Source organism: Podarcis pityusensis, assembly GCF_964106645.2.
Source record: "Podarcis pityusensis genome assembly, chromosome: 3".
Taxonomy (NCBI): Eukaryota; Metazoa; Chordata; class Lepidosauria; order Squamata; family Lacertidae; genus Podarcis; species Podarcis pityusensis.
Genome location: NC_138026.1, coordinates 121,468,271 through 121,481,603, shown reverse-complemented (window position 1 = coordinate 121,481,603; position 13,333 = coordinate 121,468,271). Strand labels below are relative to the sequence as shown.

Genomic DNA, 13,333 nt, shown 5'->3' with positions numbered 1-13,333 from the left:
GGAACCTAATATGAGAGTCAGATGTCAGATCATGTGGAAGAAAGTACAGAGAGCCAAGTGTCACCTATGATGGTGGTGGATAAATGAAGGATCTCGCCAACAAAGGTCCGTATAGTTAAAGCTATGGTTTTCCAAGTAGTGATGTATGGAAGTGAGAGCTGGACCATAAAGAAGACTGATGATCGCCGAAGAATGGATGCTTTTGAATTCTGGTGCTGGAGGAGACTCTTGAGAGTCCCATGGACTGCAAGAAGATCAAACCCATCCATTCTGAAGGAAATCAGCCCTGAGTGCTCATTGGAAGGGCAGATCCTGAAGCTGAGGCTCCAAGACTTTGGCCACCTCATGAGAAGAGAAGACTCCCTGGAAAAGACCCTGATGTTGGGAAAGATGGAGGGCACAAGGAGAAGGGGATGACGGAGGACGAGATGGTGGGACAGTGTTCTCAAAGCTACCAGCATGAGTTTGACCAAACTGCAGGAGGCAGTGGAAGACAGGAGCGCCTGGCGTGCTCTGGTCCAGGGGGTCACAAAGAGTCGGACAAGACTAAACGACTAAGCAACAACAACAAATGCAGGAAAGAGTGCAGGGAAAGTGCCTTCCTGATCTCAATAGGCAGGGAGTTCCAAAGATCACCCCTTTTTTGCAAATGTGGAACGAGTATTATGTGGCAGCGTTGGTTCTGCAGATTGGAGCGGTCAAGTGGGCATGTATTGGGTCAGAATATTTCATAGGTAAACTAGCCCCAAGTTGCTCAGGGCTCTGTATAGTAATAGTAACATGTCGAACTAGCAAATTCGCTGCCAGTGCAGATCTCTGAGCACAGATGTTATAAGCTGATGCGCTCTTGCTCCTGGCAGCAATCTGCACTAATCGTAGCTTCCAGATCAAGCTCAAGGGAAACCCCACATAGGGTGTGTTGCAATTATGCAGTCTTGAATTAACCAACCCCTGAACTACTGTGGCCAAGCAATACCAGCCCAGGAACAGTTGTAGCTGTCGTACCAATTTGCACTTGGTACGAGTTGCTTTCATGCATGCTTTTTAATTTTTTTATTTCCTTTATTGCAAAACAATTTACATAAAACATAAAAAACATGAACAAACTATCACCATACCCACAGAACAACTAGACATTAACTAACAGCATATCATTTAACATCACAGACACTTTTGACTTCTAATTCACCTCATTGTACATTTTACACATTGTTGGTCTATACCCACTTCCTTGTCGTCGTCCCCCCAGTTACATATCAAGAGAAATTTTTGCTTTTATAATTTCCTTGTTATTCGAGATTAAGTCTAAATTTGTCAGGAAATTTGCATTGTCACAGTACTTTTAAAGATGTCCTTTAAATATTGCCCAATCTTTACTCACTTTCTGGTTTGAGTTTCCTCTTGTTCTCCCAGTTATTTTTGCAAATTCCATATATTCTGTCATCTTCGCTTGCCGGTCAATTTTTCACGCACACTTTTCACTCGTGCATGCGTTATGTGACACAGGTACTGCCTTGCAAAATTGGCAGTAGCGTGATATTTCTTGCTCCATAGTTTGCATTTCGTTTTTGGAATGTCCAAACTAGGTCGGTTCGCCTTTAAATGGAAACTCAATCCAATTCCACCTGTTTCCCTAAACAAATAAATAAATAAAATCATAACACTGCGATAGAAGACAAATAATAAAGACCAGATTTCCCGGGGGGGTGACTCAGTGGTCTGCCTGCACGGCCATTTGGATTCCTGGGAGGTCCACAAAAATCACCACCTGAGTGGCTTTCCAGTTGCTGCTGCCTGCAGCAATTCACCCCAAGTACCTCTGCTCCCATGTGCCAGACTGAACAGACTTACAGGTTGCTACAGAAAATCTCAGGAGGCCTCTTCAGACTCTACCTTTTAAGAATCGCTTGACAGGAAGTTCTCCCAGAGAAGAATGTCGAGGACATTTTGCAGCATTTATGTGCCTCATTATCCTCCTCAAGTCCATTTTTTTGTGGGGATCTGTGAATCTTGCACAGCAATCCTGCCAGAAGGAATATGTTCTTCGCGCTGCAAAAGCGAATAAAAAAAAAAGTGTGAAATGCCAAATAGAAACGAGAATGCTTGAAAAACGCCCGCAGCTAATGAAGATTGCCATTTTCTTTGTAGACTCCAAATTAATTGGGAAGTACAGGAATAACAGAATCAGTTGGAGATGGTTGCAAAGAAAGGTATTTAATTTTTTAAAAAAGTTCCACCAGGCAGCTTGGAGATCTAATTTTGAAAAGACCGTTTAAAACAAGGTGAGAGAAGGCGCTCAGATTAGCAGTTGTGGAAATGCAATTTCCGCATGTTTTAATTTCTTTCCATTTTTTAAATTAATTTTTATTGATTTTAACATATAAATTATAAAATGTACCACAAAACTTATCACTTATACAATCTTTTTAGACTTCCATCAGCACCTCTGATGATCCACCGTTTTAACCACTTCTTATGCATTTCTTAACTTTATATTGCCTTTACATCTCTTAACAAATCATCCTTCCCCTTCTCCATTTTTACAATACTTCCATTAATACTCCTCACAAAACTTCTTGCAAACCTACAAACGTCATCTGATCTTCACAAATACTTTTCAAATAGTCCGTAAATTTACTCCAGTCTTCCGTGAATTTCTAGTCCCGCCGGTTTCAAATCCTTCCTGTTAGTTTATCTAGTTCTGCATAGTCCATTAACTTCATCCTCCATTGTTCAATTGTCGGTAATTCTTCTTGCTTCCATTTTTGGGCCTGTAATATTCTTGCTGCTGTTATTGCATATAAAAAGAGCTTACATTCCTTTCTATTTATATGCCCAGTAAAAATGCTTCTGGTTTCTTTATGAATGTATATTTCAACATTTTTTTCATTTCATTATATATCATCTCCCAGAAGCATTTCACCTTTTTACATTCCCACCACATGTGATAAAATGTTCCCTCTTTTTCTTTACATTTCCAACATTTATTACTGACTTTATGCATTTTCGCTAACTTGACAGGTGTAATATACCATCTATACATCATTTTCATCACATTTTCTTTTAGGGCATTGCATGCAGTAAATTTTAAACCTTCTTTCCATATTTTTACCCAATCACTCAGTTGTATATTATACCCAAAATCTTTGGCACAGTGAATCATATGTTTTAATTTCTTTCCAAGCAGGAAGGATGGATGCTCAGACCTGCCTCACCTTTTACCGCTATTACCCCTTCAAGCATTGATTTCCCCCTTTCCCAAGCCAGACCTGTGATTGTTTTGCTTGTTAATCACAAACAGCATTTAATGACGGAGAGCTCCCTGTTCCCAGACGCTTCCTTAGTGGGTACCTGGAAAGTGAGGTTAATGAAAGCCATACATTCACTCGCCCCCTTGGTTCAGGAGCGAGACCTCAAATGCCGCCAGCATTCCTGGCAAAATGGAGCTGTAAATCTTTGCTAACCTTTGCTGGCAAGGAGGCAGAGATTCAGGCAAGGGGGAAACAAGGAGGGCTGCTGGCTGCCTTGTGCTTTGTGTTCGAATTGTTGGCATCGCTTGCGCCGTCAGCAAGAGCAACGAATGCTACTTGTCTATCAAACTGTAGTTTATTCAGGAATTCAGGACTGCATCTAAAAGAGTCTGTGAGAGCATTTGCATTAGACTAACACCAGACAACTCTACACATGAACATCACCAGATGGGCAATATCGAAATCAGATTGATCATATTCTCTGCAGCCAAAGATGGAGAAGCTCTATACAGTCAGCAAAAACAAGACCTGGAGCTGACTGTGGCTCAGATCATCAGCTTCTTATAGCAAAATTCAAGCTTAAACTGAAGAAAGTAGGAAAAACCACTGGGCCAGTAAGATACAATCTAAATCAAATCCCTTATGAATACACAGTGGAAGTAAGGAACAGGTTTAAGGATTTAGATTTGGTGGACAGAGTGCCTGAAGAACTATGGATGGAGGCTCGTAACATTATACAGGAGGCAGCAACGAAAACCATCTCAATGAAAAGGAAATGCAAGAAAGCAAAGTGGCTGTCCAATGAGGCCTTACAAATAGCGGGGGAGAGAAGGCAAGCAAAATGCGAGGGAGATAGTGAAAGATACAGGAAATTGAACGCAGATTTCCAAAGAATAGCAAGGAGAGACAAGAAGGCCTTCTTAAACGAGCAATGTAAAGAAATACAGGAAAACAAGAGAATGGGACGAACCAGAGATCTGTTCAAGAACACTGGAGATATGGGCTAAGGCTATTTAGGGCTTTAAAGGTCAGCACCAACAGTGAATTGTGCTCAGAAACGTACTGGGAGCCATTGCAGATCTCTCAGGACCGGTGTTATATGGTCTTGGTGGCCGCTCCCAGTCACCAGTCTAGCTGCCACATTCTGGATTAGTTGTAATTTCCGAGTCACCGTGGCCCCACATAGAGCGCATTACGGTAGTCCAAGTGGGAGATAACTAGAGCATGCACCACTCTGGCGAGACAGTCTGCGGGCAGGGAGGGTCTCAGCCTGCGTATCAGATGGAGCTGGTAAACAGCTGCCCTGGACACAGAATTGACCTGCACCTCCATGGACAGCTGTGAGTCCAAGACTACCAGGCTGCGCACCTGGTCCTTCAGGGGCACAGTTACCCCATTCAGGACCAGAGAGTCCCCCACACCTGCCCGCCTCCTGTCCCCCCAAAACAGTACTTCCACCCATTGCTCCTTACTGCCATTGCTCCTTCAAAGACTCCCCTCCCAGGGCTGCCTTTCTGCCCTACATTTAACCAGGAGCAGGAAAACACAGGCTCTGCAGTGTTGTTCTTAAAATATTAATATGCACTCGCCCCTTTAGCTTTCTTTTTCCTTTCGGAAGGAAAACCATGTCTAAGAAACCCAGAGAGATCGCACTGCGCAGAGGGGATAATTTGGAGCGAAGACGAACTGCATGCTTTTAAATTTTAAAAAGGATTGGATATTTATGGGATGAAGGAAAACATCTGAAGTTCCATTAAGTTAGAAAAAAAAGATGATTTAGCATGAGGCAGGAACCAGGACAGAGAGAATGGACATGAAAGGGTCAGGTGTCCTTCCTTGATATTGCTGACAACTGTGTAGGCCAATGTAAGTTTTCAATAGTGGGAGTGGTCCCTACTCACAAGTCGATAGTCAATAGTAACCAAAACTAAACCCTTTAAAAATTAGATAAGGAACCAAATGGTATATAATACTGTTTTATAATTTATGATTCTTTTATAATTTATGATAATTTAGAATCTAAATGTATTTTCATGTAATATTTGATACTTCCAGCTGATGAAGGCCCTGTCCTGGTTTCTGATCCATAATTGACTTCTGACTTCTGCTCAGTGATTGAAACTGAGTCTCCATCTGCAAGCTGATAAATTATAATTCTAAGGATCAACATTATTGTTGAGTGAAAAAGAGAAAATCTTTGTAAAAAATTATTGTGTTATACATATCTTTATGAGTTTGAGTTTGTAATCTCTACTTGAGTTTGTAATTGTCAGAATACATACTTTTGAATGGATTAGTTTTTGTTACTATTGACTATCGACTTGTGAGTAGGGACCACTCCCACTATTGAAACTTACATTGGCCTGAGTTCTTGGTGTGCTTTTTTCTTGGTATATTTAATAACAGGAACTCCAACTTATTTGACAACTGTGTAGGGCCACAGCCGAGGGGAAGATATTCCAACACAATGTTCCCACTTTGGAAGGACTTGTGGGTCCAGAATTGGCCTCCACAGTCACTTACGGACTCATTGTTAAAACCGTATTTATGGAAGACAGTCTTACTCGGCTACGAGGGATCACCAAAAAGAAGAAGAAGAAGAAGAAGAAGAAGAAGAAGAAGAAGATGTTGAAGAAGATGATGATGATGATGAAGAAGATGAAGAAGAGGAAGAAGAAGAAGATGATGATGTTGAAGAAGATGATGATGATGAAGAAGAAGATGATGATGATGATGAAGAAGAAGAAGAAGAGGAATAAGAATAAGATGATGATGTTGAAGAAGAAGATGATGATGATGAAGAAGAAGACGAAGAAGAAGAAGAGGAGGAAGAAGAAGAGGAGGAGGAAGAATAAGAATAAGATGATGATGTTGAAGAAGAAGAAGAAGATGATGATGATGATGAAGAAGAAGAAGATGATGATGAAGAAGAAGATGAAGAAGAGGAAGAAGAAGAAGATGATGAAGATGATGATGTTGAAGAAGATGATGATGATGAAGAAGAAGAAGATGATGATGAAGAAGAAGACGAAGAAGAAGAAGAGGAGGAAGAAGAAGAGGAGGAGGAAGAATAAGAAGAAGATGATGATGTTGAAGAAGAAGAAGAAGATGATGATGATGATGATGAAGAAGAAGATGATGATGAAGAAGAAGATGAAGAAGAGGAAGAAGAAGAAGATGATGAAGATGATGATGTTGAAGAAGATGATGAAGAAGAAGAAGAAGATGATGAAGAAGAAGAAGAAGAAGAAGAAGAAGAAGAATAAGATGATGATGTTGAAGAAGAAGAAGATGATGATGAAGAAGAAGAGGAAGAAGAGGAAGAAGAAGGAGAAGAAGGAGAAGAAGAAGAAGAGGAAGAAGAATAAGATGATGATGATGATGTTGAAGAAGATGATGATGATGATGAAGATGATGAAGAAGAAGAGGAGGAGGAAGAAGAAGAAGAAGAAGAAGAAGAAGAAGGAGACACTTCAATGACGCATTTGCAAATGAAGCCCATTGGGGCTGGGCGTCTGGGGTAGCCAGTGTAAGAACAGGATGCTGCACTAGATGGGATCCTTTTGGGCCTGATCCAGAACCTTATGCCCTCATATTCTCTTTGCAGACATGTTGAACCACTGCTTATATCTAACTAGAACATCGCTACCGGCAAAGTAGGTATTGCTTCTCCCTCATTGCAGCCAAAGCCCGAGGTTGCCCAGAGGTGTTGTCTCTTGCCCGACTGTGTAAACTTAGGTTAATCTAATCCAAATGCCATTGATTTTCTAATTTGCATTGTGGAACAGCTCTTTGAAGGCTCCTGGGTGCTCTTTTTCAGCCTCATGGACCTGAGGAGAAAAGAGTATGGTGTACACACCTGCCTGGGAATCGCAGGGCTCTAAATCTTAGGTTATTCACGCTGGAGGTTCAGTGTCTTTGAATTCTACTCAATATTGATCCAGAGTAGATTCCAACACAGGGACACGGGTGGTGCTGTAGTCTGAACTACTGAGCCTCTTGGGCTTGCTGATCGGAAGGTCAGTGGTTCGAATCCCCACGATGGGGTGAGCTCCCGTTGCTCGGTCCCTGCTCTTGCCAACCTATCAGTTCCAAAGCACGTCAAAGTGCAAGTAGATAAATAGGTACCGCTGCGACGGGAAGATAAACGGGATTTCCATGTGCTCTGGCACTTGCCATGGTCCTCCGTGAACCAGTAGCAGTTTAGTCCTGCTGCCCACATGACCCAGAAAGTTGTCTGTGGACAGACATTGGCTGCCCATGGGTCCTTCGGCTCTCGCGCATGCGCAGAAGCATTAAATCGTGCTTTGTGCATGCTCAGAAGCGCTGAATCGTGTCACGTGCGTGCGCAAACATGGCGCTGCAGGTTGCGAACATGCCTTCCGCACGGATCACGTTCACAACCCAAGGTTCTACTGTACTTGTCTTCTCTGAAGGAATAACCCAAACATCAGGAACCTGCTGCTTGTTTCTTTCACATAGAGAAGCTTCCAGAAGCCTCTGGAATAAATTAGAATAGGAAAGATCTCTACACATCAGATCAATACTTTCTGCACTAAGAAATGCAAACTGACTTTCCAGCCCTTGGGGTGTGAGGTCAGCAGGCCACCAACTGCATCAGCTGCATGTTTTCCCGCATAGTTAAACTATGGAACTCCCTGCCACAGGAGGCAGTGACGGACACCAACCTGGATGGCTTTAAAAGAGAATTAGATCAATTCATGGAGGAGGAGAGGGCTATTGATGGCTAGTAGCCAGGATAACTATGCTCTGCGTCTGCAGTTATACCACTGAATATCAGTTTCTGGAAACCACAGGAGGGGAGAGTCCTGCTCTTGTGTTCGAATCCTGCTTGTGGCTTTCTCATTGGCTAGTTAGCCACTGTGAGAACAGGATGCTGACCTAGCTGAGCAACTGGCCAGATCCCACAAGGCTCTTATCTTCTTATTGTGAAATATAGACTGTAAGACTTTTAAAATAAGCCATTATGGATTCCAAAAAATCCCTCTTCCCTCAGCTTAGAAAAAACCACATGTTTAGTAAGTAAAACATTTTAAAATTCTGCTTCTTCTTGAAAATGATTTACTTAGAAATGTTCCAAAGGTCAGTTTCATGTGCTGTTCCATACACCAGTTGGAAAGGTTGCACAGGCAGTAAAACTTAGTTCCAAAGTGGTGAAAGTTCCTTAATTATTGGTACAGGAACACAAGAGTGGCTTGTGAGAGCCATGGGGTTGAGGTGGAGAGGAAGTGACCTAGGCTAAGCCTGGCAGGACAGCTTACTCTATGGTATTAACCCCTTCAAGCATTAATTAGCCTTAAGCCTGTTGGTTATATGAGGCTGGTTATCCCACGCTTCTGACAGCGCTGCTTCTGAAGACCAATTGCTGGAGGAGAGAGTTGCTCTTGTGTTCAAGTCCTGCTTCCGGGTTTCCCATTGGGTCATTTGGTTGGACAGGATGCTGGTCCAGATGAGCCATTGGTCTGATCTAGCCGGTTCTTCTTATGTTCTTACATTGGCTACCTGTGTGCTGATATTTTTTGCCTTGATCTTTTCTCAGAGAACGGTTTTGCTTTCTTCCTAGGTCTTGGGAGTTCTGAGTGTTGAAAGGTCTCTTTAGATTTGAAGGTTCATTATTGTTCCACAAGATGCGTATTTCTTTAAGAATAGAATAGAATAGAATAGAATCATAGAGTTGGAAGAGACCACAAGGGCCATCGAGTCCAACCCCCTGCCAAGCAGGAAACACCATCAGAGCACTCCTGACATATGGTTGTCAAGCCTCTGCTTAAAGACCTCCAAAGAAGGAGACTCCACCATACTCCTTGGCAGCAAATTCCACTGTCGAACAGCTCTTACTGTCAGGAAGTTCTTCCTAATGTTTAGGTGGAATCTTCTTTCTTGTAGTTTGGATCCATTGCTCCGTGTCCGCTTCTCTGGAGCAGCAGAAAACAACCTTTCTCCCTCCTCTATGTGACATCCTTTTATATATTTGAACATGGCTATCATATCACCCCTTAACCTCCTCTTCTCCAGGCTAAACATGTCCAGCTCCCTTAGCCGTTCCTCATAAGGCATCGTTTCCAGGCCTTTGACCATTTTGGTTGCCCTCCTCTGGACACGTTCCAGTTTGTCAGTGTCCTTCTTGAACTGTGGTGCCCAGAACTGGACACAGTACTCCAGGTGAGGTCTGACCAGAACAGAATACAGTGGCACTATTACTTCCCTTGATCTAGATGCTATACTCCTCTTGATGCAGCCCAGAATTGCATTGGCTTTTTTAGCTGCCGCGTCACACTGTTGGCTCATGTCAAGTTTGTGGTCTTTTAAAGGCCAGAGCAAATAACGTGACCTAGTTTTACAGCTGTGAAGCAATATAGCAGGTGCTGTTCAGTTGTGGTAATTAAGCTGTTGGGTGTGGTATATTAAAGAGCAGCATATAGCTCTCTCAGGACCCTGGTGGATGGGTCATGCTTATTGATATATTGTAATTTTTAAAGACAGCATCTTAAAAAGCAGAGACATCACCTTGCCGACAAAGGTCCGTATAGTTAAAGCCATGGTTTTCCCAGTAGTGATGTAGGGAAGTGAGAGCTGGACCATAAAGAAGGCTGATCGCCGAAGAATGGATGCTTTTGAATTCTGGTGCTGGAGGAGACTCTTGAGAGTCCCATGGACTGCAAGAAGATCAAACCTCTCCATTCTGAAGGAAATCAGCCCTGAGTGCTCACTGGAAGGATAGATCCTGAAGCTGAGGCTCCAAGACTTTGGCCACCTCATGAGAAGAGAAGACTCCCTGGAAAAGACCCTGATGTTGGGGAAGATGGAGGGCACAAGGAGAAGGGGATGACAGAGGATGAGATGGTGGGACAGTGTTCTCGAAGCTACCAGCATGAGTTTGACCAAACTGCGGGAAGCAGTGGAAGACAGGAGCGCCAGGTGTGCTCTGGTCCAGGGGGTCACAAAGAGTTGGACATGACTAAACAACAACAACAACAACAACAAACACCACCCCCATCATTCTGCCTGGACACTGAGGTCCAGCTCCAAGGGCCTTCTGGTGGTTCCTTCGCTGTGAGAAGCCAAGTTACAGGGAACGACTAAACAACAACAACAATTAAACAACTAAACATCAATAACAACTAAACGACTAAACAACAACAATAACAGGTTTTAATAACAAAAACAAAAACTCCTTTTACACTAAATTTGTTGTTGTTGTTTAGTCGTTTAGTCGTGTCCGCCTTGCAGTCCATGGGACTTCTTGAAGTCCATGAGTCTCCTCCAGCACCAGAATTCAAAAGCATCCATTCTTCGGCGATCAGCCTTCTTTAGGGTCCAGCTCACACTTCCATACATCACTACTTATTAAAACCTAGCAAAAGTTATTGTGTGTTTCTTGAATGTGTGGTCTCCCCAGCATGCCTTCTGCAGTGCAACTAATCTGCAAAATAACCAGCACTGAGGTTTGTCCGGCCCACCCCATCAGAAGGGGAATGTGTGGGGTGTATGAGTCCCACATCACTCCGAGGATCCTCACAGCCTTTTCTTGTTGCTTCCTAGGCTCATCGGGACGTTCCAGATGGTCTTGCAGAAGGTGGTGGAGGAAGGGCAGCTGGAAGTGACGGATACCTTGATCGATGATAACAACGCTTCCATCCGGGTAAATGTGGTCAAGTGATGCATGAAGTGACCTGGGACCCTCAGGATGTGTCCGAAAATTGAAGGTGCTTTGGGGGGGGGGGACGCGGGAGGCGCTGTGGGTTAAACCACAGAGCCTAGGGCTTGCCAATCAAAAGGTCGGCGGTTCAAATCCCCGCAACGGGGTGAGCTCCCGTTGCTCGGTCCCTGCTCCTGCCAACCTAGCAGTTCAAAAGCACATCAAAGTGCAAGTAGATAAATAGGTACCGCTCCGGCGGGAAGGTAAATGGCGTTTCCGTGCGCTGCTCTGGTTCGCCAGAAGCGGCTTAGTCCTGCTGGCCACATGACCCGGAAGCTGTACGTCAGCTCCCTCGGCCAGTAAAGCGAGATGAGAGCCGCAACCCCAGAGTCATCCACAACTGGACCTAATGGTCAGGGGTCCCTTTACCTTTACCTTGGGTGGGGGGACAATGGCAAATCTCAAACCCACCACTGGAGACCCTCTCAGAAGACCCTATTCAATTTCAGCAAGGACAAATGTGAGGTTCTGCACTTAGATAATGATGATTATGATGATAATTAATAAAAATTGTACCCCACCCATCTGACTGGGTTGCCCCAGCTGCACAAATATAGAACCCGAACCAATGGATTCGAATTCCAAGGAATGAAATTTTGACTAAACATTAGGAAGAACTTTCTGACAGAGGGCCTTCTCGGTGGTGGCGCCCATCCTGTGGAACGACCTCCCATCAGATGTCAAAGAAATGAACAACTACAGTCATACCTCGGGTTACAGATGCTTCAGGTTGCGTTTTTTCGGGTTACGGACCTGCTGAAACCCGGAAGTACCGGAACGGGTTACTTCTAGGTTTCGGGGGTTGCGCATAAGTGCTAAATCACACTTCGTGCATGAGCAGAAGCACCAAATCACAACCCGTGCATGCGCAGATGCACCACTGCGGGTTGCGACCATGCATCCCGCACGGATCGCGTTCGCAACCTGAGAGTCTACTGTATCTGATGTTTAGGAGACATCTGAAGGCAGCCCTCTTTGGGGAAGTTTTTAATGACTGATGTTTAAATGCATTTTTAATCTCTTGTTGGAAGCCGCCCAGAGTGGCTGGGGAAACCTAGCCAGATGGGTGGGATATAAGTAATAAATTATTATTATTATTATTATTATTATGACAGTAAAACTTCCTTGAAAGGTGTACATTCTACTTCCTTGGAGGATTTTCAGCGGAGGTTGAATGGCCACCTGCCGGGGATTCTTTACCTGCGATTCCTGCATTGCAGGGGTTGGACTAGATGACCGCTGGAGTTCCCTCCCAGTTGTACAGTGCTATGTTTCTATGATTCTCTTGCCCTCTCGCTTTACAGTTATGGGTTGACATTTACCTCCTTCCCTCCCAGGCCTTTTCAGGCCTGCAGGCTGTTTCCTTCTGCCTCTTACAAGACCGTCTGTTGCTTTCAGGATGTGTTTGGAAAACAATGGGGGCTTTGCTTTTCAAGCCTTTCCTGAGAGCGCTTTCAAAGCCCTTTGAGGTTTTGTGAGCACGTCGAACCAAAGCTTGGAAATTCCCTGGGTGTTTTCAAGGTGAACCGATAAGTGTTTATCTGCCCCCCCCCCAACTTATCTCACGGTGAGACCATAGTTATTCATTTCCCAGAACGAATTTTTTCTTTTTCATTTCAAAGAATTGATACACTTGAGTGTAAGGGTGGGAAAAACAAGTTGCAAAGTGGTTTGCTAAAATAATAAAAAGGTCAGGGAAAACAGTTAAAAGCAGCTGTTTAAGACATTCAGAAATGATGAAAACCAGCAATAAGCTAAAGAAGAGGTTAACATTCTGCATATCTGGGTCGGCCTGCCTACACAAAAATGTTTTTAGCAGGTGTCAGAGTACAGCGAAAGTGCCTGTCTGATGTCCATAGGCAGAGACAAGGCACTCTGTCCCCATTTGCAATGAAATAATGTCATTAAAAGCATTTATAATGAGGGCTAGCATCTTGGTAAAAAATATGAATGCCAAGAGCCTTAGAAAACGGTCTAGCCTTGACCGCACTTACAACAAGTTTCCTGCTGTTTAAGACATTATAATGTGGAGACTGCAGAAGACCACAGGATTTACACCAGCTTTGTGGGGAAATGTCACTTTGCCTTGTACAAAGTTTCTGTTGTGCAAATCAACCTTTAGTTCCTTTTGAAGAAGCACACACACAATTGCTGTGTGGGTCTTGCTGAGCTGCTGGAATAGCCTTCCGGCCCCTGGGTCCCCTGCCACACAAGCTTTTTTCCCCCTGCGTCACATTGAGGGCTAGCGACTTGGTTCGAATGACGCACCTTGCAGTTCCCATCATTCAGTCATTCATTGCATTTATATCATGCCATTTCCTCTGAGGGAGTTCAAGGTGGAGACCACGGTTCACCCCCTCCG

The 13,333-nt window shown here is 43.8% G+C and overlaps 1 protein-coding gene across 16 annotated transcripts in view; it reads left to right on the top strand.

Moving 5' to 3' along the window:
• The window catches only part of OTOF (otoferlin), a 202,944-nt gene that overhangs the window by 54,101 nt on the left and 135,510 nt on the right, over positions 1-13,333 (top strand). For all 16 annotated transcript variants that reach the window (XM_081000800.1, XM_081000798.1, XM_081000788.1 and 13 more), the window contains exon 4: positions 10,815-10,914. In XM_081000800.1, coding sequence (XP_080856926.1) covers positions 10,815-10,914 — 100 coding nt within the window. The remainder of the gene's footprint in view (positions 1-10,814; positions 10,915-13,333) is intronic.